The sequence below is a fragment of the Triturus cristatus genome, chromosome 4_2 (assembly GCF_964204655.1).
Source record: "Triturus cristatus chromosome 4_2, aTriCri1.1, whole genome shotgun sequence".
Taxonomy (NCBI): Eukaryota; Metazoa; Chordata; class Amphibia; order Caudata; family Salamandridae; genus Triturus; species Triturus cristatus.
In genome coordinates this window covers 867129898-867156282 of record NC_140586.1, presented here as the reverse complement: position 1 = coordinate 867156282, position 26385 = coordinate 867129898, and the positions used below count along the sequence as shown (strand labels likewise).

General features: G+C 52.2%; 1 protein-coding gene across 2 annotated transcripts in view; it reads left to right on the top strand.

The window, feature by feature from the left end:
- LOC146835281 (uncharacterized) overlaps positions 1-26385 on the top strand; it is a 226414-nt gene that overhangs the window by 20359 nt on the left and 179670 nt on the right. For both annotated transcript variants that reach the window (XM_085602860.1, XM_085602862.1), the window contains exon 2: positions 1020-1106. In XM_085602860.1, the coding sequence (XP_085458986.1) occupies positions 1020-1106 (87 nt within the window). The remainder of the gene's footprint in view (positions 1-1019; positions 1107-26385) is intronic.

Here is a 26385-nt window from a genome sequence, read left to right as displayed (position 1 = left end):
GGAGCAGAAGTGGACACTGTCCTTGCCTTCTCTGGCAAGAAAGAAAAGACAGAGGGGCATATTATCAAGAAACGGCGTTAAAATTATCGCCCCTTTAGCAGCATAGAACTGCCACTAAAGCGGCGATAATGGGCTTGATAATATGCCCTTGAGAATTCCAATAGAGAATTCCAATAGAAGCCCAGGTTCTGGTGTCAACATGGGCTTCTATTGGAATTCTCTGCGGCATATTATCAAGCCCATTATTGCCGCTTTAGCGCCAGGTTTCTGCCGCTAAAGCGGCGATAATTTTATTGCCGTGCTTGATAATATGGCCCAGAGTCCTTTTCCTTCTCTGCACGCCGCCCGTCCCCGAACGGCGGGAACGACGAGGCTTCTCTGCAGGCCTTGCCGATTTCTGCAGTCCTGGGACGCATTATTAAAATGAGAAAAGTAGGGGCACGGGATCTAATGAATTATAGAAGATGGGGCATGCCGTGCCCTGTCGATCCCGCCCACTTCGACCACTGTTCTCATTAATTATTCTTTAATGGCTTCATTTCTTGTGATACTTGTTTGAAACAGGTTACATTCATCGACGTGAACTCTGTAGATATAGTCGCGCTATTAGTCATAAGAGTTCAATTAGTACCCAAAGGGTGTAGACACAAAACTTGTTCTATGTCCAATCGCTTCTTCAATTTAGTTTAATTTCATATGGTAGTCGATGAAAAAAATTATGATATTTTTGGAGGACTTTAGTCAATACGGGGATCTAATAGTGTTTATAAAAAAATCTGATATAGTGACTCTCAGGTGAATAGTCGCCCATTTGCAAAATTTGTAGAATTTGAACTGTAATGGTTATAAAGCAGTGTTAAAAATAAGATAAAAACAATAAAGGGAAAAAACAACCACATACCACATGTTATTTCAAATATGTGTTTTTTTACTTATAAAACTGCTCAGAGATTAAAAGAATAATCAAATGTCAGAATGTGAATGGAAACACTTCTCTATGTCCTGTTTACTTTCCACAGGTTTCAACCAGTTGCTTCTCTGCAGATGTTTCGCCCTCCAAGGGAAGTGTCATGCACAGTACACCTTCTATGTCAGAAACCGGCAGGGTGAGTGCAGCAGATGGCCAGGCGGCGCTTCCCCACGCAATGAAACCCGTGAAAGGGTGTCTGTGTTGCAGAGATGAGTGTTTATGTGCAGGAAGGGACACCTTCGTGCACATAAACAATCATTAAAGGCGATTTGCTCCTTCTATGTGTACTGCTGCAGCACATATAGAAATAACAAACATGAGGAGAAAAGATAACGCCTGCTTTTAGTGGCGTTAGTTTTTGGCGCTGCCTCAGATTTACACATCCTTGTAAATCTGGAGCAGCGCCAAAAACCAATGGGTGTTGCGGTGGAACGTCCAGAGCAACACCCATTGCACGGCCCTTTCACGCAGATACCTGTGTGAAACATCACAATATTTACAACGTGGCCTAAAAGTTCGCAAAGTGGCTTAGCATCGCTTTGTAAATATGGAGCAGGGCATTGCACAACCGGAGCGTCGTAAAACGTGACGCTTCGGTTTCGCAACCCCCTTGTAAATAGGCCATTTTGTCTGGCAAAGCTTGCACTTTCACGCAATATGTGGAATGCAGGAGATAAAACCTGTAGGAAATGTTATGCCTGTTCACCCTGGATTTTTTGCCTTTTCACACAACCCTATTTTTATGGACTGTAGGACCTTATTTACAAACCCATTGCGCCGCAGGTGCATCGCTTTTAAAATGGGGAAAAGGTAACGTACCGGCAAAGCACGGGGCTTGTAAATATGCCCCTCAGTACTTTACTCCTTCAAACCATTGTAGAGAGGTGTGGCTCACTAGTTAGAGGCGGCAGACCCGTAAGCAGAGAATCGGCCAGGGACCAGGGTTCAATTCCCGACGTGGCAGGGTCGTGGACCAGGGTCAAAACAGGCTCGATAATTCTCGCCTCGGTACCTACTCTAACCAGGAACACACTCGGCAACTCTGGGCATTAAGCTTGCCTCATCTCTACAACAGCCCCCCACAGACGCCGGGGATGCCTGGTTTCACCTTGGAGATACTCAGAAAGGGACCATCTCACAGGGATAGCCAGGACAGGTTCCCCAGCGGTCTACAGTGCTGGGACGCCCCGTTGCTGGGGCAGCTGTGCGCTTTACAAGTCTACAACATTTAACATTTAAAGTACTGTGCTTCAACTCAAAACCGGGTTGAATAGGTAAATTCCTAATTGGCAATAATTACTTATAAATCTTCTGTATATTGTGTACAAACTGTACCCAGGGCCTGTCAGTTAAGAGTCACTTGTGGCCTACAGCACCTATTGTGCCACCCACTACAGTCAGAGCAATAGGAATTATGCTGTGGTAGAGGGCCAAATTATGCAGCAGGGTTGAGTAAAATATGCGGATAAAAAGGCAGATTATGCAGCATAAGGCGGACCATTTTGGGAAAGTATTTCTTCATTTATTTAATCAATTTTACACCTGCTAACGCTGCCTGTGCATTGGTTGCACCTCATTAGTACCAGTTTAACACCCAAATGTAGCAAAACGCCACAGAAAGGGACCAGTCAACTTCTGCAAAAAGCCTTCCACTGTGCTGCAACATGTGTTGCTGCGTTTTTAGTAACTGTTGAACATTTTTGTGGATTCAAATCTGCAGATTATGCATCAGATGATAGATTGCGTGGCAAATCTATAATTATGCGGAAAACGCAGCAGCTTCATAATCACTTCATTCCATTGACCCTGACTACAGTGGCAGTGAAAACATGACGTCAGGCCTACTCTGTGTGTACACTGACACCTGAAGCTGTTAAACGTGCATGCGATCTGTCAAAAGTAACCGGTTCTGACAGGTAAAAGCCTTCCCTTTATTATGACGACGATTATTATTATCATTGTTAATGACAATAATGATATTTTTCCATTTGTAAAGCGCAGCGATTACTTAGAAGGGTGCCCCGGCGCTGAGGAAATGCCGACAACGTCCCTGGGCTCAGTGAAACAGCGACAGAGAAAACAGCCAGGTTTAAAGATTCTTCCTCAAGTGGAGAAGATCTGAAACCGAGCAGAGTTAGCATCCCTGCCAAGTGCCACGCATTACACGTTAGACTAACAAATATATGTCGGGGCTTATTTACAAGCCCATTGCGCCACCTGTGCATCACTTTTTTTTATGCACCGGCGGCACAGTGTGCCTGCCCAGAATCACAAGGCCACGTAAAGACACCCTGCGTGGCTTTCCATGGCCTTGTAAATATGGCCCCCTTTCACGCAGCACTCTGTGTAAAAAGGGCGTTCCATGGATGATGCTGTGTGTGTTCCCACACCACATACATGGAACCTGACACATTGCCAGATTTACAAGGATTTGTCAACCTGGGAATGCGTCAGATTCCTTCGGGTGCAACGAGGTGAAATACCTCTATTTCGCCTCATTTTTCCTTTTTTTCTGTGTGTGCTGCATTATGCAGCACACATAGAAAGAGGAAAACACCACTTGTAATCGTTCCACTGCAACACCCATTGATTTTGACTCTGCCCCCTATTTACAAGGGTGGCGTAAATAGGAGGCACTGCCAAAATTAAGACCAGGGAAAAACTGGTTTTAACATGGTGAGACGAGGAGAAATTATTTTTTTCTCCTAGTTATTTTGTTTATGTGCAGGAAGGTGTTCATAAACAATAATAGAAAAAATGACGAATTTCAACTTCCATGTGTGCTGCACACTGCTGCACGCATAGAAGTTACAAATCACCATTCTGGATTGTTTATGTGCAGGAACGGACACTTCCTTCAAATAAAAAATCATTCCCTCTGCGCAGGCACTCTTCAACTATAGTGCAAGGGTGCCTGTGCTGGCACTAGGCAGCTGAGTTCAGTACAACTGATTGTTGTAAATACTGTGCATCCCTGCGTTTTCAAAACGGCGCATCGCGGCATTAACTATTTTGGCTTAACGTCGCGCTCCGGCATTCTTTGGGAAATATGACCCTGAGCTTCTAGCATTCTTCCTCCTCCTTGCACGGTAGTCATTGGTTACTAACGTAGGCCCCTCCTACTCACTTTTTATCACAGAATGCTGATGAGGGAATGAAGGGTTGAGGAGAAAAAGGTAAACACCCATTGCCCAACTAACGAACGATCACCTCTGGGTTATTCAACCATGAAATCTACCTGTCTGCCGAGTGAAAACGTACCACAGGATTTAACCATGCCTGCTTTGGGGAAGACAACTCCCGGGTGTACCCAAGAACCCCCTCATCCGTGAATTTGCCAATGGTCACAATTACATGGTGAGTACAGTCGCTATGTTGCCATGGAGGAATAGTAAAGCACACTTGAATGAGCATTGCAAAGGATTTAGCAGTGACCTAATGGCCCACCAAGAAACTGGGGAGCGAGGTTTGGGTCCTGGCGTCTGCTCAACATTGTCTGGGGCGTATTTACAATGCCATGGCGGCCATTTTACGCTTTTGGAGCGTCACTTTTGTGATGCTCCGGAGGTACAGTGTGCAGGCCCATATATACAAGGCCACGTAAAGCCACCCTGCGTGGCTTTTCATGGCATTGTAAATGTGGAGTAAGGCAACGCCTTACTCTGCGTGGAAGGGGTGTTTCATGGGTGTTGATTGGATGTTCCCAACCACTAGGGCAGCTCAACTAGAAGGCTTGCAGCACTGCTGTTAGACCTGGCATTTCTTGGCATGGTTACCCCTGACTTTTTGCCTCTTCCTCCTTTATTTTTGATGCTGTGATGGATTTCGTTTTACTGGCTTAGATGCTTTAGGCACTTTGTCACTGCTGATCAGTGTCAAAGTGCAAGTGCTCCCTGTATAAAGTGTTATGGTAATTGGTTGTCCATAATTGGTATGTTTGCCTTACTAGTAAAGTCCCTAGTAAAGTGCACTATGTGTGCCAGGGCTGGTAATGCAAATTCTCTTAGTGGGCCTGCAGCACTAATTGTGCCACCCACACAAGTAGCCCTAAAGAGAGATCTCAGGTCTGCCTCTGCAGTGCCTGCACACAGTTTGTTAACTGCCTTGTTGTCCTGACAAGTGCACCCACTTGCCAGGCCTTACCTTCCCATTTTATGCACCTCAGACACCCCTAAGGTAGGCCCACTGTACCCCCCTGGGCAGGGTGCAGTGTATGTGAAAGGTAAGACATATACTGAGGTGTGTACCGTGTCCTGACAGTGAAAGGCTGCCAAATTCGTTTTTCACTGTTGCAAGGCCATCTTGCCCATAGGACAGAATGGGGAATGCTGTATCCCATAGTTCCAGCATATCTTCCCATTGGCATAAGATGGAGAGATGGAGTTTAGTGTGCCTGAACTTATAATTTATTAACACATCTTTTTGTGAAGATGGTTTTTAAATTGTGTGCTTAGAAACCACGTTTTAAATGTGGCTGGTTTCTTGTCTTAAACCATCTTGTGTGCCTCTGCCTGGTTGTATATTGCCTGCCTTGGTTTAGATATGACAGGGTCTGGGAAGTGTCCTGACCCCAGGGAGGAGAAGGTGAGACAGCAACAGCCTGGGCCTGCATTTGATTTGGGGGGAGGTGTAGCCCCCTGGATGTGAAGAGAGATGTGTTGCTGCTACAAAAGGATGGCTCCACCTCCTACCGAGCGTCTGGGCCCCAGACCCCCACTATCAAAGGAAGAAGGTGTGCCCTGGCAGGAAGGCACCCAGAACTGGTTTGGACTGAAACTCCTGAAATCAAGATTGCAATCCATACTGAAAAAGGATTAAACCTACTTTGTGATCAAGAGGAACCTCTGCCAAGGAAGAACAGCTGAAGAGACTGAATAGAAGGACTGCCCTTGCTGTGTGTTTTGGGGCTGGCCTCCAGTTTGCTGGTTTGACTAAGGAGAGAACAAGGGACTTTGCTGTGTGCTGTGTCCCCCTGCTTGTGAGGACTTTGCTGTGAGCTGAGTCCTGAAGTAGCGTGTCTCCAAGGGCCTGAGGAGAGCTGGTCCCCTGTTGTGGAAACTCAGGAACACAAACGTTTCCAACTGTGTCTCGGAGATGGCGTGTGTGTGGTGCTCTTGCATGCCTGAGATTGCCGTGTGGTCCGTGGTACTGTTTACAAGGTGCCCCATGATCGTATTGCCCCCGCAGCGTGAAATACCGTCCACGCTGCTGCCTTGCTGTTGTGGCCCGAGCCGTCATCCTACCTGAGGCTGTGAGTAAAGATCGCCGCCGGCGGCCCGAGCCACAACATGCCAAAGGAATGTTTGAAACTAAGACCCATGTCTCAGCGATGCTGTGTACGTGGTGCTCTTGCACGCCTGAGACTGCCGTGTGGTCCGAGGTACTGTTCACAAGGTGTCATGATCGCATTGACCCCGCAGCATGAAACATCGTCCACGCTGATGTATTGTTGTTTGTGGCCCGAGCCGTCATCGTACGTGAGACTGTGAGTGAGGATCACCGCTGATAGCCCGAGCCGCAACATGCTAAATGATTACTTGAAGCTAAGGAAGCTATCGAAGCTACAAGGTGAAAGGGATCATGATCATTGTTTGTCAAAAAGAATCTGCCCAAGATCATCAGCGACGGAGAAGGCAGTGCTGTAACCTATCCGGCTACAGCGCTGCCTAGCAACAGAGCCGCAACGTGATCAGGACCGCCCAGCAGGACGTCCGACTAGCGGGGAGAGACAGAGAGCGAGGCAGCGCACCCCGCCAGATAAGGCTTGGACTCCGGTCGGGAGCCGCAAGCGTGTGTGGCCTGGGGAGGCGTGCTAGTTTAGCGCAGACCACGACGCAACCACATATTGCGTTTGGATATTTGGTTCTATTTTTGAGCGACTTTTAAGCCACACATCATGTCTCAAAGGAGTCAAGAAGCCAGTGAGGCTGCAGAATTGGAATTCAACATTGAGGCATTGCTTACCTACAATGTTGATCATTTGAGGCAATTCTGCAGAGCTTTGGGATGTCCCATGGAGAGTAGCGCCAAGAAGGAGGAGCTGCAAACGGCCCTGAGGGCCTGGTGGGAAGCCAGAGAGGCTCAGGAGACAGGTGATGGTGAGGTGGATGAGGATGACCCAGGGAATGGATTTGGTCCACAGGATTTGCCAGTGGAAGGACCAGCCTCAGGGGCTGGTAGTAACCATTCAGGAGGAGTTTTTCCCCAGAGGAGCTGGAGGAACCACAGGGTCCGAGAGCATGAGTTGGAGGTTTTAAAACTTAAGGCTCAAGCAGAGGAGAAAAAGCTGCTCATTGAAAGTGAAAAGCGAGCAGAGGAGAGCAAGAACGCTCTCACCTTGGAAGAGAAAAAGATTCTCTTAGCTCATGAGTTAAGCATGAGGGAACTGGACATTAAGGGTAAAAAGGTGGAGTCCAGTTCAAATGGTGGCAGCTCACAGCCAATGCCAGCGGGTAAAGTGTACATTCCCAAAGACTTAGTGCGAGATTACCAAAGGGGTGACGATATTTATACGCGGTTCATGTCATATGAGATCGCACTGAGGATGAATGAGGTGCCTGAGAAGCATTGGGGGTGGGCCTATAGAAACACTTTGAGGCTTCTGGGAGGGATGTTTACCACCCTTAGAGAGGACGGGAACCCTGACCTAAGCCAAAATGATGGAGGCTTTATGCCTCAGGTACGGGCTCACTCCTGAACAGTACAGGTAGAAATTCAAGAACTTCAAGAAACTGGAATCCAGGAGGGCGTGGCTAGCGGCCGAAGAGAATGGCGGCGCCCTAGTGAGGCTCCTCCGCCCTCGCCGCAAAAATCCTTCATAATCCTGTTTAAAGTGAGTGCTGAGCCTGCAAGCTAGGGGGAGAAGGTGCCTGCTTCCCCCGGCTCAATTTGGGTGTTCCCGCTGCCCGGATGGGCTCTGCCCGAGCTTCAGTCCCGGAGGAGCAGCGGCAGCGGAGCGCGAAATGGCGGCCGCGCGGAAGATCGCCGAGTGATCCCCGGAGCCCATGTGCGGACTGAGGGCCTGGGAACACCACGACGCGGAAGAAGTACAGCGGAACACGGCGAAGGGAGCATGGACCGAACCCAGTGGAGCACAGAATCGGCTGCGGCGGAGGAGGTGAGTGCGGACAGGAGTACGGCGCTAGCAGCCCTGGAGTGACAGAAATCGAGGTCCCGGCTGCAGCCGGTGGCTGGGCCGCACCCCTCCCCCCGCCCCCTCTCCTGCTATTGACACCAGGGCTGGCGACGCTCGGCACAATTGACGGCCCAAACGGAGGGTGCTGGCTTGGTGAATGCAGCCCTTCCCTCTGTAGATTTGCTTCTGCCTTGGGGGAATCTTCGGGACGCGGCAGAGTTCAGACCAGCGGGGAGAGAGGACGGAGAGCCCCGGCCGGAGAAAGGGGCAATTGGATAAATACCTGCAGGCATTGGGTGCAGTTAAGGACTGGGCATTAAGTTTCGTCGCTCGTGGTCCATGGCCAAGAGAACCAGTGGCAGCCCCCCTGGGAAATCCGACAGGCCGCCGGTGGGATCAGCCTCCACCGGGCAGGTGGCGGTGAGTACCGGGACAGGCGGCAAGAGCAAAATCGACCCACCAGCGGTAATGGCGAGTGGTAAAGGTACCAAGGCCTCCCCCAGGCCAGATTGGCCAAGTATGCCTGGAACAAGGCAGTGGGGTAGAGGGACTCAGAACAAATGGTATCATCAGGCGAGCCCAGTGTTTCCTCCCCAAAGACAGACCCTACACTCCACGACATCATGGAGGCCATCGCTGGGGTCCGCGCGTCCATGGACTCAGTGACAGTGGAGGTGTCCCTGCTCCGCGCAGACTTCCGTAAAATGGATGACAAAGTCAGACAGCTGGGGGATACTACAGCTGAGTTGCAGGCGGACACATCTCAGCTTCAACGCCAAGTCAACATACTGCAATTACAGCAAGCCTCAATGGTGAAACAGCAGGACGAATACGAAGGGAGAGCACGAAGAAATAACATTTGTATTTTGGGGGTTCCGGAATGGTCCGAAGGACCCGCGACCGACCTGTATGTGGAAGAGTTGATCACCAAACAACTTCAACCCAAGAGACTGTCTGACTACTTCTCCATTGAAAGGGCGCATAGGGTGTCGGGGGGTCATCTTAAGCCAGGGGCTCCTCCGCGCCCTATTATCGTGCGGGTCTTCAACTTTAGGGACAGAGATACCATCCTGCAAACATCCAGGACCACTCCTCCACTGAAGATAGACAACAGCGTGGTCACCTTCTTCCCCGACTACACCGCAAAGGTCCAGGCACAAAGACGTAGTTTTCTGGAAGTAAAACGAGAACTGCGTAAACGTGAGGTGAAATATGCTATGTGGTTTCCTGCGAAACTGCGAGTGGAAGCGGATGGGAGGACTAACTTCTTCTCCACACCAGAAGAAGCCTGGGACTGGTTGTAGGGGTGGAGGAAAGGGGGGGGGGGCGCGACGGGATCGTGGGGCAGGTGCCCGGACGCCCACTGGCACTGAACGGCAAGACGAAGAGGTTGTTGACTCCCTGGCCGAGAAGGAGGAGAGAAGGCGTGGTGGCAAAGACTGAACCTAGGGGTAGGGTAGACTGGGTCCATTTGTGAACTACTGGTGAACCGCTACGCTGACACTAAGGGTCCTGTAGGTGGATCTAACAAACGGGGGGAAGTGCGTATACAGTATCCTATAAGTCAGCACGACCACTATGGCACAGCGAAGGGGATACGGCGGTTAGCCAACACCCTAGAACTTCATGGGAGGGTCACAAGGCACTCTGTCGAGTTTGGGGGTGGGTAGTTCTAAATCCACGGGCAGGGGAGCAGGGAGGGGGGAGGAAGGGCAGTTAAGGGGAGGGACACAGGGTTATTTGAATTGTTTGAGTTCACGTGGCAAAAGCAAATGGGAGCATATTCCGGGTTGGACCAAGCCGAACGTAATTCAGGGCGAGAAGGGGCCATTGCAACAGTATTGCACGTAGGCATGGAGGTTGACGCAGTGAGACGTTGGGGGAACTCCCCCCAGATGGCTTACAGCTCGGGTGTGGGAGACGGTTGGGTGAGTGGATTTGCACCTAAGACACCAGATGGCAGCGATTAAGAGGGATATATCACTTGCGGTGATGACGTGGAATGTTCATGGCATGGGGGATAAAATTAAGAGGGGAATAGTGCAGCAGTACATTAGAAGACAAGACCCTGACGTGGTGCTTCTCCAGGAGACGCACTTGGTGGGCAACAAATGCAAAGCATTTACAAGATGGGGTTACAAACTGTTAGTGCACTCCGAATTCAGTTCTAGGTCCCGGGGAACGGGTATCCTAGTTAGGAAAAATGTAGCACTCACGGTAAGGCAGACTTGGGCTGACTAGAGGGGCAGGTTTGTGGTGGCAGAGGTGCAGTGGGAGGGCAGGCCCTTAAATGTGGTCTCGGTGTACCTCCCTCCAGCGATGGGCAGAGAAGCGCTGGCAGATTTGGGGAAGGTGGTGGCAGATCTTCGTTTGGGTACGTTACTGATGGGAGGAGACTTCAACATGACAATGAATGACAGCAGGGACAGGCTTCCACCCAGACACTCGCCGCACACACAGATGAAAGAGTTTGAAGGGGCCTTAGGCCTCGTTGAGATTTGGCGTGCGCTCCAGCCAGACGGGGTTCAATTTACATACTACTCAAACGCACACAGAAGCTCCTCGCGGATAGACTACTTCCTAACACAGTCCGGAGCTCTTTGTCAGTTTCGAAACCCTAGGGCCCTCCCACGAGGCATCTCAGATCATTCCCCAGTGACAGTAGAGTTAATAACTTTTGTGTGCCAACCACGCACCACCCTGTCCATGAGCCCCGGGTTGTTGAAGATCCCAGATGCTAAGGTGGACCTAATTAAATGCACTCAAAATTACTTTAAGGAAAACGTAGGCTCAGTGGCATCGGCACAAACGGTCTGGGAGGCGTTCAAGACAGTGATTAAGGGACAGGCCCTGGCTCTCCAAGTAGGGTACACTAAAAAACGGCAAAAAAATATAGTCCAGATAGAAGGAGATCTCCAGAGACTGGAAGACGACTACAATAGGGCCCCCTCGGACAACACTAGACACCAACTGCAGCTTAAACAGGAAGAGTACCGGTCCCTGACCAGAGAAAAGCTACAAGCTAAACTCCTTCACACCACACACACACTGTATGAAATAGGGGACAGAGCTGGGAAATTATTGGCGTGGCTGGAGAGGAGGGAACAGGGGGAGAGATGGGTGCCTCTGCTAACTTTGGGAGACGGGTCGCAAGTTACTCACCCGCTAGATATTGCCAACGCCTTTGCCACTCACTTGGAACAAGTGTATACCCCCTCCACCTCATACACCGCTGAAGACTCCCGCCAATTGTTGGCAGACAGTGACGTGCCAGTTCTGTCGGAAGAAGACAGGGAAGCACTGGAGGGGGATTTGACAGATGTGGAGATTCACCAGGCTATGAGCAAGATCCAATCAGGCAAAGCGATGGGCCCCAATGGTATCCCTATAGAATTCCTGAAAGTGGCGGCCATGCAGGTAACGCCGCAGCTGCGAGAAATGTTTGAAGAAAGCTATGAGAGGGGTCTCCTGCCAGCGGACCTACGACTAGCATCCATTGTAGTACTTAGGAAACCCGGGAAGCCAGCGACAGAGTGTGGTTCATACCGCCCGATTTCGTTGATCAACGCGGAGGCCAAAATCTTAGCTAAAGTTCTCGCCCAATGCCTAATAGCGGTCCTTCCGTCACTGGTCCACCTGGATCAGTCGGGCTTCATGCCCGGAAGGAACACAGCGTTGAACATCAGACGTCTACATAGGTGCCGATTCGGATCCTGGAAAAATTTCCCCCGTCCGAATTGAATCTGGACTTTTTTCCGTCCGAATCGTACAAGTAGCGTACAAACTGCCAAGTACGATTCGCATGGGAAAAACTCCATACGAATCACATCCGGAAAATTTCCCCACACGTCCTCGGGTCGGAAATTGTGTCCAACACATCCCCTGACGATTTACCGTACGAATCGGAAAAATGAAGTCCGACCGCGCAAGTACGATCACTCCCGTCCTTTCGATTTCACAACTGTATGGAAAAAACACCGTACGGACCGAACTCCCATAAGAAGCATGGAGACACGTGCCCGCACACGCGCCGAACACTCCAACACAGACCCCGCAGGTACGCGCAAAACGCCCCCCCGGCCGCGGATGCACGCGCCGAACCCCCAACAGTGTATGCATGGAGCGTACCCCCACCCGTGTATGCATGGAGCGTACCAACTCCCCACCCGTGTATGTACGGACCGTACCCCCACCCGTGTATGTACAGACCGTACCCCCATCCCACCCGTGTATGTACGGACCCTACACCCAGCCCCCCCTGTATGTACGGTGCGAAACACCACCACCGATGGACGGTGCGGACCAACACCCTGCCCGTGTTCGGACGCACCCTACCCCAGGCCCACACACCAGCACCCTCACCCAACATCGGGCATGTACGAGTCGTACTAAGCCATAGCAAAGGACAGCACTGTACAACAACATGGCCCATGTACGCACCGTACAGAGGCTAAAAACACTCCTACTGAACCAGGACAAACCAAAAAAACACAAGGACAGTCAATCCGAGGCACACAACACCACAAAACATATCCAACAAGGCCAAATACATCCTATACACTGACCTGCAACTGACAAACAGATAAACAGAGGCCCAAACCACTACCACTCCTTATAACACACCCACCCAAAGTTCAAACACAGCCACACCCACAAATGGACCAATAAAAAGGCCCAACACACACAAACCATGATCCTTTGCAACAGATCCACTGCTGCCAGACCCCAGAGACAACGCACTGCACCATACTTCAACCATCAATACACCTTACACTTGCACTCCTTCACACAACCACCATCACAAACACACCCTCATCACATTCACACACACACACCTGCACACCCACAACCATCCACCCCCACCCCCATCCACACCCCCACCCCCACAACCATCCACACCCACACCCCACACCATGCCCACCAACAAGAATCCAAAGGGGGAACAGCCATTACAACGCGGTTATTACCACGCTGTGCAGTTACATCGCATGCGTTACAACGCATGCGATGTTACAACGCTATGCCATTAGAACGCAAATCTGTACATGGACTTGCGCTCGATGGCGTGCTAACATTACAAATAGTGTAGTTTACTATCCCAACACCTTCCCTACTGTTAAGTGGACTGGAGTTGGAATAGTAAATTACACGTTTTTAATGTCAGCACGCCATCTAGCGCAAGTCGATGTAAAGACTTGCGTTCTAATGGCATAGCGTTGTAACATCGCATGCGTTGTAACGCATGCGATGTAACTGCACGCGTGGTAAAAACCCGCGTTGTAATATCATACATCCATCCAAAGTTCACAAAGGACGAGCTGGAGTCCCTTGTCGACTAAATCCTCAGAGTCGAGCGACAGCTCTTTGGAACATTGGTCAGACGGACCAGCATATCAGAAAAAACTGCCATGTGGGAGAGGATAGTCAATTCCGTGAATGCTGTTGGGGCCACCAGAAGGACCAGGCATGAGTGCCAAGCCAGGTGGTACGATCTGCGGAGGACGGTCCGCCGCAAAATGACGGACGAGCACAACCAGGCCAACATCACTGGAGGAGGGCCGCCCCGCAGACCGGTACACTACCATCCCTGGGAGGAGAAGGTGATGGCCACGCTGCCGCCGTTGGCAGTAGACGGACTAGAAGGAGTCCGAGAGCCTGGTGAGTACACAAACAACTCACCTCACATGGGGGGAATGCCATATACAACCCAAATACCAATCATGCACGAAACCCCCCAAAGCCAGCACCGGACACAACCACACTCCAAAAACACACACATGCCACTAGCGCCTCCATGCCCCATGCCCCAAGCAAGGCCATGCCAAGTCCCAGGCCACACAAAACACCAACACAAGACAGGATGTCCCTGATGCCGGGAGGGTGGGCCTCAAAACTAACATAGAGCAAATCTGAAGCACACAACAATGCCCTCAGCCCATATGGCTTAGGGCACAGCCATACAAACAGTGTGTCCCCACACAGTACTGTTTTGCCTGCTAATGGTGGCCGCGTTGCAGGACGACATGGGTATGAAGGCACAATTTGCACATAACAGCAGCCAATGAAGACGCAGCACACTGAAAGAGTGTCAGCACACACCGCCACAGCAGCAGCGCAGACTCAGACACTCCGCCCAATGGGTGCCCGCAGAGAAGAAACAAACCCACATGAACAAGCCAATGGCCTTTGCAAGACCTGCAAACTGTGTGTGCCCAGGAAGCTGGGCTGAGGTGACAGAGGGTGACACACAGAGGGAGGGAGAGGGGCAGAGAGAGGGACAGAGACAGAGGTGGACACAGGGAGACAGACAGAGGGAGGGAGGAGGCTGACAGAGGGAGGGAGAAGGGGAGACAGAGGGAGACGGACAGAGAGAGGAGGCTGACAGAGGGAGAGAGAAAGGGAGACGGACAGAGGGAGGAGGCTGATAGAGGGAGGGAGAAAGGGAGACGGACAGAGGGAGGAGGCTGACAGAGGAAGGGAGAAGGGGAGACAGAGGGAGACGGACAGAGGGAGGAGGCTGACAGAGGGAGGGAGAAAGGGAGACGGACAGAGGGAGGAGGCTGACAGAGGGAGGGAGAAAGGGAGACAGGGAGACGGACAGAGGGAGGAGGCTGACAGAGGGAGGGAGAAAGGGAGACGGACAGAGGGAGGAGGCTGATAGAGGGAGGGAGAAAGGGAGACGGACAGAGGGAGGAGGCTGACAGAGGGAGGGAGAAGGGGAGACAGAGGGAGACGGACAGAGGGAGGAGGCTGACAGAGGGAGGGAGAAAGGGAGACGGACAGAGGGAGGAGGCTGATAGAGGGAGGGAGAAAGGGAGACAGAGGGAGACGGACAGAGGGAGGAGGCTGACAGAGGGAGGGAGAAAGGGAGACAGAGGGAGGAGGCTGACAGAGGGAGGGAGAAAGGGTGACGGACAGAGGGAGGAGGCTGATAGAGGGAGGGAGAAAGGGAGACGGACAGAGGGAGGAGGCTGACAGAGGGAGGGAGAAGGGGAGACAGAGGGAGACGGACAGAGGGAGGAGGCTGACAGAGGGAGGGATAAAGGGAGGAGGCTGATAGAGGGAGGGAGAAAGGGAGACAGAGGGAGACGGACAGAGGGAGGAGGCTGACAGAGGGAGGGAGAAAGGGAGACAGAGGGAGACGGACAGAGGGAGGAGGCTGACAGAGGGAGGGAGAAAGGGAGACAGAGGGAGACCAAATCACCCTTGGGTGGTGTGGCCATGTCCGGTCGTCAGCAGGTGGACTGTGTGCATGTAGACAAGGATTGGCAGTGCCATAACCCCCACTTCAACCTTTGATAAACACTAGGCCATGTGTCAATCTGTGCACGAGTACATCCGTGCTGCAGGCACAAACAGAACCTTACACCCAGTATACCTACCCACTGTGTTCGTCAGAACCCTGTCACAAATTGTTAAGTTACCTACCTGCATTCTCAAATAGCATGGAATAAACACCATTTGGCCACATACAATGCAACACGTTACGCGGCTCTGCATGGCTTGCTACGCCCGCTCACTACACTGCTGACTGCGTTCCCAAAATATGCATCAACTAAGATTGTGTCACACATAGGTAAAGTGTCAAAAGCTGTGGCCAAGGGACATACCCATGCACAAGTGCACTGTGTGAGGAATGCTAGCCAAATCCAACCACCCAGAGGAACTGTGCCAAATCAAAAAAGAATGAAACATGGATGTCGCATGTAACACAATTAACACTGTCTCTCTCACACACAGGTCAACGTCATCGATCTCCCCCCAACACTGGGGGGGAAGACTCACAGGACCAGGCTATGTGTGAAGAGGACCCCACCAGCAGCGACGACTCTCACCACTCCGTGGATGACCCAGACCAACCTGGCCCCTCTGGTGTCCAACCACCTGCAGCACCTGCGTCAGGTACAACTGTGCCAACCACCACCCCCATTCCTGCCACATCCCAGGAGACACCCAGGAGCCCTGCCCGCACACAACAACACAGCCAGTCTGTCCAGGAGGGACAAGGTTCTCCGGGCACCCAGGAGGAGGCAGGCGACACCGCAAATGCCATCCCTCAGGGGTCCCGGAGACCACAACGGCAGGCCAGGCGCAAGTGGGCAGGGGTGGTGGGAGTGGAGGACGGCGGAGGCGCGAACCTGCCCAGTTGGCTCAGGACCCGGCTATGGCACACGTCAGAACCATCCTGGACGCATACCGGTGTGACTCCAGAGGCATCGCCCAGGTAGTGGGGACCCTCAATGAGATGAAGACCCTGCAGGTTGAGCATCATGACAGGATGGAGGCAAGACTGGCAGAGCTCTTGGCGGTGCACAGGGACGTGAGCCAATCCCTCCGTCAGATCGCCCAAAGCCTGGCAAACCCTCCCTGTGCCACCAGGCGTAGAGCAGCAGCAGACGCAGGGAGGGAGGATGAGGAGGATTCATCTGACGGAGCGTCCCTTGAATCGTCAAGTCAGGCGTCTGAGGGTCCCCACAGGAAGGTGGGTCGTCCACGAAAAAGACCGTGAAAGTCAGCGGAACATCACCATCTCCCAGGTCACCTGGCCTGGCACCTGGCCCTCTGGCCCAACAGCAGCACAGCAGCAAAGGACATTCTCTGCCACATGGCCTTGCTGGTCACTGTCTGACCAATGTTGACAAAGACTGTGGCACAGACTCTGATGACTGTCAATGGCAAGGACACCAACTCCCCCTGTGAACTTTGGATTCTACACTCCCGCCAAGCACGTACCCCAGCACTAATAAAATTCATCACAATCACAAGATGATGCCGTCATTTTGCATTATTCCACTACATGTGTGTGTTGTAAAGTCAAACCATGCCTGATTTCTGAATTAACTCCAAACATCCATACCCTGGGGTCTGAGTCTGGCACAGGACACACATGGGTCACAACGTACCATCCAATACAGACATGGAGCACCATACTCACCCGTGATGGACCCAACCAGCTGAGGAGGTGCCCGCACAACTGTGCCTACAGACCCATTTAGAAGAGCAACAGTCATGCGCAGAGGTCAGGGATCATGTGGAGTGTCCTGGGGTGGGAGTCCCAGGTATGTGTAGACACGTGGCAGAACCATGTCCTGCATGCTTGAGTCAGGTGGATGTGGAGAATGGTGGGCCAGCCAAGGTTGGATGCATGGAGATGGCACAATTGGGTGTTGGATCACAGTGCCACAAGGTTTTGTTGTGCTTGTGGGCTGCATCCTGAGTGTGTGCGTGGATTGAGAAGGTCATCCTGCAGCTGGCAGTGATCCACTCCCCCCATCTCTGTTGGACGTTGATGTGGCCTGGTCGCCGGATGTAGTAGCAGAGCTGTGCAGATGCACCCTGGATGCGGACAAGTATCATGGGATTTCTAACGCAGGGTAGGATTAGACACGGATGTCGTAGTTGACCTGGGGGATGGTCTCCCTCTTGCCTTGAGGTGGATGGAACTGGGGATCTTGTGCATAATGCAGAGTGTGCTGCCGCATGAGGCACAGATGCTGCTGATCAGCATAGCACATGTCAGCAAGCAATCCATGATGAACACCAGCTCGTTTGCGTGGACACTGGGTGCCCTTGCAGCAGGGCCTGCAGCAGCATGCGCCATGTCAAGGAAACAATGCCACAAGTAGCACACAAAGACAAGGATCTCAGGAAGGAACCATGCAAAAGGTGTATGTCAAGGAAGGAATGTCTGGTTCAACATGGCACACACACACACAATGGATTCACATGCAGCACAGTGGCCGTCCTGGAGACTGACATGCCACAATACCTACACAGCCATGGACATCATGCACAATACCGAATCTAATCCCTGACAAACAGCTTGCATCTTGCTACTCTACACATAGACTCATATGCACCATCTCTGAGAACAATGCAAGACATGCCGCATGCACAGTGGCAACAGACCACCATTGACAGAGATGAGGCACCTTGGAGGCAGAGGGACACCTTTATTACTCATGTGTGACTGAATGCTAATGCAACTCTGTCAACACATACACAGGTCATGTGGATGAACACGTGGGACCAACACTGGCACCCCCCTTACCACCACAGATGCTGGAAATCCATGGCACTGGCACACAAGTTGACGGGTTACAGCTAAACACCCCCTGCTTCTCACGGAGAGCCTGCTATACACCATTGAGCCCCTAATGGGGAATTCACACACCATGTCAACCCGGTGCAACCCGTATGTTTCTGAGGCCAGTGTTACACACATTGATGGCTCCATCACAATCCCATTACAGATGACTGTCACCAAGTCTGACCATCAATTCAGGTGAATTCTGCTCCAGGTCATGTGCCCCATGGTGAATCTACATGTATGTAAAGTATCCAAACATGAACAGGAGCAGTGCACACACATTCAAAACAAATACCACCCCCAAAAAGCCGTGCTGCATCCCTTACCCGAAGGATATTTTCGAACTTGTCCGTGCATGTAACGCTGATTCAGCACATGTTGCTGTGTTCATGAGGAATAGCAGGAGCACAACAATGCCACCAGCAGACAGCATGCGCAAGTACCTGTGGATGGGAGACACACCAGAAGTCAGCCAAAAGAAGCACATCCGCATGCATGTGCATGTACTCGACACGTATTAGGTTGTCAACATGCGAGGTGACAATGATGACTCTGGAAAAACATTCTTCTATTGCACCATCACTCGAGTGACACATCCAAACACACCTCTGACTCACTTGGAAGACATGCAGATGGACACACACATTGCAACACATGCCACACACAGCCAAATGCGTGCACACTCAGACACTGGAACTCACCACTAAGCAAAGAAGTCGCGTATGAGCCGACTCCGCATGTGCTCTACCGCCTCCTCCTCCTCCACATCACTTGCCTCGTGCCCAAGCCCTTCATCCTCCACGGGTGGATGGTCCTGCTCATCTGGATCCAGGATGAGTGGCACAGCTTTCTCCACTGCCATGTTGTGCAGCATGCAGCACACGAGGAAGATCTTGCAGACCTTCACCGGTGCATATGGGAGTGCGCCACCGGTTTGTTGTAACACCGGTCTTGTGGAGGCAACGGAATCGGCTCTTCAGGAGGCCAAACGTCCTCTCTATCACTCGCCTGGTCCGCCCATGGGCGTTGTTGTAGCGGTGATCGGCAGCCGTGCTGGGGTTGCGGAGAGGCGTGATCAGCCATGGCATGTTGGGATAGCCAGCGTCCCCTACATGGAAACATCATGGACAAGAGTGGGTCAGGAGGAGCAGTAAGACAGGAAGATGACGTTAAATACAGGACTGCCAGAGTATACCCACCAACACTACATGCTCGTTCGTTGCGCAGCTGCAGCATCATTTCAGGCACCCTGCTTCGCCTCGTGATGTACGCATCGTGTGCTGATCCTGGAAAACGAGCACAGACATGTGAAATCACCATGTTGGCAAGACACACCGCAAGGGCATTAATGGAGTGGTAATGCTTGCGGTTACGGAAGGCTACCTCCTGTGCCTGTGGTGGTACCAAAGCCACATGTGTCCCATCTATGGACCCAATGACATGGGGCATCCCTCCCAGGGCATAGAACTCACGCTTGACAGCTGTCAACTGCTCAGGAGTTGGGAATTTAATGAACTCATCAAGGTGCTCGAACATGGCCTCTAAAAAATCATGCAGAACACGGCTGAACATGGTTTGGGACATCCCACCGACATGGGCAATGGTATGTTGAAAGGTACCCGTGGCCAAGAAATGTAGGGCTGCCATCACCTTCATCTTGGGTGTCAGTGCACCAGGATACCTGTGTAGCGGTTGGAGGTGTGCTGCCAGCTGTGTCGTCAAGTCCTCAATCAAACGTTGGGGGAAGCGGTAGCGGCGTATACAGTCATTTTCCCGCATGTCAGCCAAGTCCGGAATTGGTCGAAGGAGAGGCGGAGCCCTGCAGTGAATTAGAAGGGACAACGAAGAGTGAGTACAGTACACCACCAATGTCAATGTACAGAGCACATCCTCAACAGGCAATACAAATATGCCACATACAGAGTCAAGTCTGTGCAATATGCCCTGGGCACGTATGCCAGGCATGTGACACTCCTACCAAGAGCCAGCTACAAACGTTGATTCTCAACCTCATTATGCCATGCCATGAAACTAGCTGTGGGCCAGTGTAAGTGAGCAGGCAGACGCATTACAGGAGTTACAGACATCCAAATATGTGCAGAAGACGGATGTTTATTGTACAGACAGGTTGCGGAACACTAGAGGCACAGGTCACATGTAATAGAAAAAGGACAGACCACACACCTTGCCATGAAGGATTACATGTCAAGACTGATCACACATACATTGAGAGTATGCAGATATGTCCTTGTTTTGAAACTCCGTGTCAATGCAAACATACACACCTTACGTCGGATCACACATGTGTGCTGGTGTGCATAACAGTGTGCCATGCCCATCTACACACAGACACATGTTGGTTGCAGCAACAGCAGATGCATTTGACCAAACACCTACAGCAAACCTATGGGAACACATGACACACACATGACATAGCTACAGCGTGCAACGCGGGCATTCACTTGTCAGGGGTACCATTCCGTGTACCTGGCATCAGGGGACATTTGCGGGTGTCGGTGACTGTGCCATGCCTGTGACGCATGGCCCACCAAGTCAGTACTACATGCACACATGTCAAAGGAGTGAAGGGGATGTGTGGCACATAGGGCACCATCACACGTGACATGTGTACACAGCCCATCATACTGTAATTAGCTTCACACCTCAGGAGTATGGTGCCACATCACACCCTGACCCACCTGTGCCCGACACATGTAGTACGGCACAGACGATGCCTTGATGTCCAGCCTTGGCCATGTATGACAGCTCAATTCATTCCTGTGTGCCGCCTGTCACCACTGTCAGGTGTGAATCCCACCGTACATATGCTCCGAGGGCGTGTGTGGGGTCCCTATCACTATGGTGGTGCTGGCGTATGCGTACGCCATAGTGATACGGACCGTACACACACGTGTACGGTCCCTATCACTATGGTGTACGCATACGCCAGCACCACCATAGTGATACGGACCGTACACACGCGTGTGTACGGTCCGGACTACTATGGCGTACACGTACGCGAGCACCCCCATAGTGATAGGGACCGTACATGCATGTGTACGGTCCGGACTACTATGGCGTACACGTACGCGAGCACCCCCATAGTAGTCCGGACCGTACACACGCGTGTGTACAGTCCGGACTACTATGGCGTACACGTACGCGAGCACCCCCATAGTGGTAGGGACCGCACACGCGTGTGTACGGTCCGGACTACTATGGCGTACACGTACGCGAGCACCCCCATAGTAGTCCGGACCGTACACACGCGTGTGTACGGTCCGGACTACTATGGCGTACACGTACATGAGCACCCCCATAGTGATAGGGACCGTACACGCGTGTGTACGGTCCGGACTACTATGGCGTACACGTACGCGAGCACCACCATAGTGATAGGGACCGTACACACGCATGTACGGTCCGTTGCAATGCATTTGGGGTGCCCTAGGGCTGTGGGACGCACCGTACCTGTGTTGTGACATAGGATTGCCATAGGGGACACATGAGGGACAAGTATAGGGGCCTAAATGCTTGCTGGCTGTCATGGAGACCGAGTTTCAGGTTTGAATTTTGCATCATGTGGCCAGCAGAAGTCGGTTGGAGACAATTAACTTTGTTGACATTACATCATGCTCAATTTTAAAACCATGCATAGCCTGTCACTGGGGTAGTTTTAAATTGATTGGAGGACACGTAGGATGCAAATGTGACTGAGCCAATCACTCTGTACTCCTGTAAATGAAACAGGCCAGCAAGGAAGATATAAGGCAGCCAGGTCCCTTGAGAGAGCACTTGCCTGCACATCCCTTCATTCCACAACACTGCTACTGCTTGTGATTCCTCTGGCACCATGTCCAGGTCTGTGGAGAGGGTCCAGCCATTCACCATGGAGGAGAATATGGCATTGCTGGATGTGATCCTCCCACAGTACACCATGCTGTATGGTCGACCAGGGGAGCAGGTGAGTGCAGACCCCACTAGCTTAAACTGTGCCCCTCATTTTTACTGTGACTTCTGGCATTGTGTCCAGGTGTGACAGACATGCAGGGTTCTTCATAGTGGTTCCCAGGGGGGGGGGGGAGGGCTCATGTCTCCCATGCAGAGCATGCTGTAGTTCCTGTGTGCACCCCGCACTAGCATGGTGCTTACTGTGATGATCACTGCATGGCGCATGCCGCTTTCGGACTGCCTAATCCTCCTGGAAATGTTGTTCCTACAGTCCTGATGTGAGTCTGTGCTCCCCCCAGGGTGACAGGTGCCAGGACCCACAGATGTGTGCCTGTTCAGGGTACCTGTGGTGAGAGTGTCCAAATGATGTGTCCGTCCCCTGGACATTGGTGTGTGTGTGTGAGTCCCCTGTCATGTGGGTGTGTGCATATGTGGAGTGTTGCACCCCAGCTGCATGTGGGATGGATACACCCTGGCCATCTGATGTGAGCAGGGAGCTGTGCTGGATGTCTGCCGTGCTGAGACAGCCCCACATCTGTGACACCCCCAGTCTAGTGGCACATGTGCAGAGTGAGGTTTGTAGCGGCGGTTGCCAATGCCAGGTGATTGTTCAGTGCCTGTGTGTGTCTGTGTACTCTGCTGAGGTGGCGTAAGTGGGCTGGGGCATGTGACTGCTTAGGGGTACTGTTCAGATTCCTGTTGTAGCTTGGGATGCACAGTGTAAGCCTGCATCATTGATTGTGTTGCACCCCTCATGCCACCTGTGTACTTTCAATGGCACCTACTGCATTTGCCCATTCCCAGGAGGATGATGTCACTATGACAAAGGTGCAATGAGTTGGCTGCATACTGTGGCCTGTTCAAACATGCATGATTTGTAATATGTGTGTCTCTGTATCATTGATAAGGTGGATTGATGTATTGTCACTTTTGCATCCTCACAGGTAGGTGTCTGTGCCAAGGGGGAGATCTGGAAGCAAGCCGTCAGTGCCGTGAGGAGGACGGATGGTCGGAAGCGGCGCCTAGCCCAGGTGAGGAAACGCTGGCAGGACATCCGGTGCTGGACGCGGAGGATCGCACGGGTCCTGCTGGGGGACTCACCTGAGAGCCACAAAAACCGTGGGCGCCGCCGTCTGACCCACATCCATAAGCGTGTGCTGGCGGTGGTCTTCCCTGACTTGGATAGGCGCCTAGCGGAGAAGCAGCGGCAGGAAGGGGGTAGGTACATGTGTGTTTGTTGTGTGTGACCAGCTTTGGGAAGTGCGCAGTTGCATGGATACACTGCCAGGGTTTAAATGTGCAGTGCATATCCTGTTCCCCAAAGTGAAGCGGTGCTGTTCTTCCTCCCTTCCCCTCCTTGCCATGTGTTCCCTGGTCTGTGTGTCGTCACTCTTGCACAAGGTCATCTAGGCTGGCAGTAACTCCAAGTGCCCAATGCTTGCAGCATCATGTGTGGGGGTGGTGTGTAACAGGTTTTTGCACGTTGCCTGTGCCCTGGCCAGTTCAGTCATTGTGGGGTCCATGTTAGTTGGCACTGATGCTGAGTCCCGACATGGGAGTATGTGTTTCATGTGTACTGCCTTACTGCCTGCATGTCGAATGTTGTGCCCTCTGACATGATGTGCTTGAGTGTGAGATGTGCATAGTGCAGGGATGGTGGCTTGTGTTCCAGTCATATCCATCCAGGGCCATGGAGTAGTGTGGCCACTACAGTCCCCTGGGGCACCTTTTTCTAGGTATCATGTGTGTCATCAGACAATGTGGACATTCTCTGTGTCTTCAGCATAGTTTGGGACCTGTGGCATAGTACCATGGCCTCATTAGAATTCACGTATACTGTGCTACATGTGTCCACTGTACAGGGTGACCTAAATTAGCTGGTGCATACTCACAGGGGCCAGTGCCTGTGTGTCTTGGTACAACTATCTGATGATGGTTGTTTGTCAGTGATGTGTGTGGACAGGTGCACCAGGGGTAGTTTGTGTGCGATCAGGATTAATTGCAGGCCATGTGTTTTCATCCCAGACTAAGAGGTGTAAGTACTTCCTCTGTCTCAATCACATTGTCTCAGGTGGGGGGGGGGGGGGGGGGGGTTGGTGCGGGCAAGGCCTACATGTCCAAACCTGAAGTCTCCTTGCTCGGTCTGGCCAGTGTGTGATGTTTGTGTGGCCAAACACTCAAGGTGCAGTGCCCCAGTCATGTTGGCCATGGTTTTCAGTATTACCTTTGCAGCATGTCCCAAGAGTTGCTAGACATGGTTCCTGCTCATCCCTTTCTTGGCTACGCTGTGTGTCGCTGATGCTGTGCTAGATTGTCCCCAGAGCCTGGCTCCTCTGTAGAATATGCTATCAAGTTATTTGCTATTGTGTCATGCTCTCCATATTTTAACAGTGGCATGGTGGGTCAACAAACTGTGTGTTGCAGGGACTACATATGTGCCTTGTATTGTAGATGTTACTCTTGTAGCTTTTCAGGCTATGCACTGTGACCTATGTAGAGTTGACTCATGTGACATATGTATACAGGTGTCTGATTTCTCCTGTCTCTTCACTTTGCCCACAGCATCGTCGGGGGACTACGAGGGAGACACTGGCACGGACCGTGAGGAGGGAGCGAGCACCAGTGCCAGCAGTGCAGAGTTGTCTGGCACATCGAGTGGCACGGAGGCCGACGGGAGTGCAGCGGAGGACCTGTCCAGTCAAACCACCACCGACTATGACGCAGACGGGTCCGAGGCTGAGCACTCCGAGGGGGCGGAGGCTGCTCCCACAGCTGAAACCAGCACTCCATCGCTACCCGCCCCCTCCATTCCGCTCACCGGCCTCTCACTTGCTCGTGTCCCTTCCCGCCGTGCTAGGTCACCACGTGTCTCCTTCTTGCCAGGCACCGCACCCCCTGCCCCTGTCTCCACTGCTCCCACCAATGCCGAGTCTGTGGACATCCTGCGGCAGTTGCAGGTTGGTCAGACTACGATGCTTAATGTCCTCCATGGCCACAGCCAAGTGATCAACCAGATGGAGGCATACATGGAGGGCATTTCAGCTGCGCAGTCTAACCAACGCAACTTGCTGAGGTCCATAGACTCGACACTGACTGCAGCATTGGGTCTCCTGCAGCGCTACGTCCCCCCCTACCCCTACAGCATCCACACTTCCCACTCCCATGCCTGTCCACAGCACACCCAGACGTAGCCATGCACGCACACCACCAGACACAGGCACCACGCCACCAGGGAAGGCAAAGCGCACACCTCCTGGCACGCACACACAGGGTGAAGTAGGCACACCCACTAGGTCGGGGGGAAACGGAAGACACGCAGCCAGAGTGGGAGTCCACATTCCTCACAACCACCACCCTCCAAATCCACTCCCCTCGGCTCTCCTGGCCAGGATTCCACCAAAGATTCCTTCATGGCCGCTCTGTCCCTGAGCCCCACAGTGACACCACCCCGCAAGCGGTCAAAGGAATCCCCGGTCAGGGTGGTTGATTCCCCGCCCCTGTCCACACCCTCCCCAGGTAGCGCTGCGACCCATCCCTGCGACCCCCCCCCCTCCTTGGGGCCTGTGGTTCCTTCGGGTGCAGGGGAGACGCTGGGCGACCTGGCAGTAGTGTGCAGCGCCGTGCTCCAATCCACCTTTGGCGCTGCCCCACCCCCTGTGTTGGAGTCGTCCGTCCCTGCACCCACAACACCTACCCTTGCCCCTCCTGTCCCTGCGGTGCCTGGTCCTTCCCCCCCACATGATGCCCCCCCCTGTGGATGACAAGGTAGTCTGAACTGTGCAGGCAAGCTAGGGGACACGCATCCCAATGTGTCCCCCACCTGGATTGGAACTTTGGACTGCCCTATGGGACTTGTGCATTTTGAACTCTTCGTACAATTCATTTTACAACATTGCTGAATAAAGCTATTTTATTTTCCTTGGCACACTACTGCTTTTCTGGCATTGCTGTTGGTGGTGCTGCTCCATGATTTGGGGTGGCGATAATGTGTTAGGTGTCTGGGATATGTTGTAGTGTGCTGTTCGTGGGGTGGACCCTGTTATCTGTGTGCCATCACACGGTATTTGCTATAAAACTTTGCTCATGTTAGCTGTTACTGCATGGTGACATTGTCCCAAGGTGTGTACCTTCCTCTGTGGACCCTGACATCTTCCCTGCAGGGTGTTGTGAAGACATTTGTGCAGTGCTGTGTCTACATTTGCTGGGTGTGTGACGGACCCCTTCAACTTTGGCCATGCA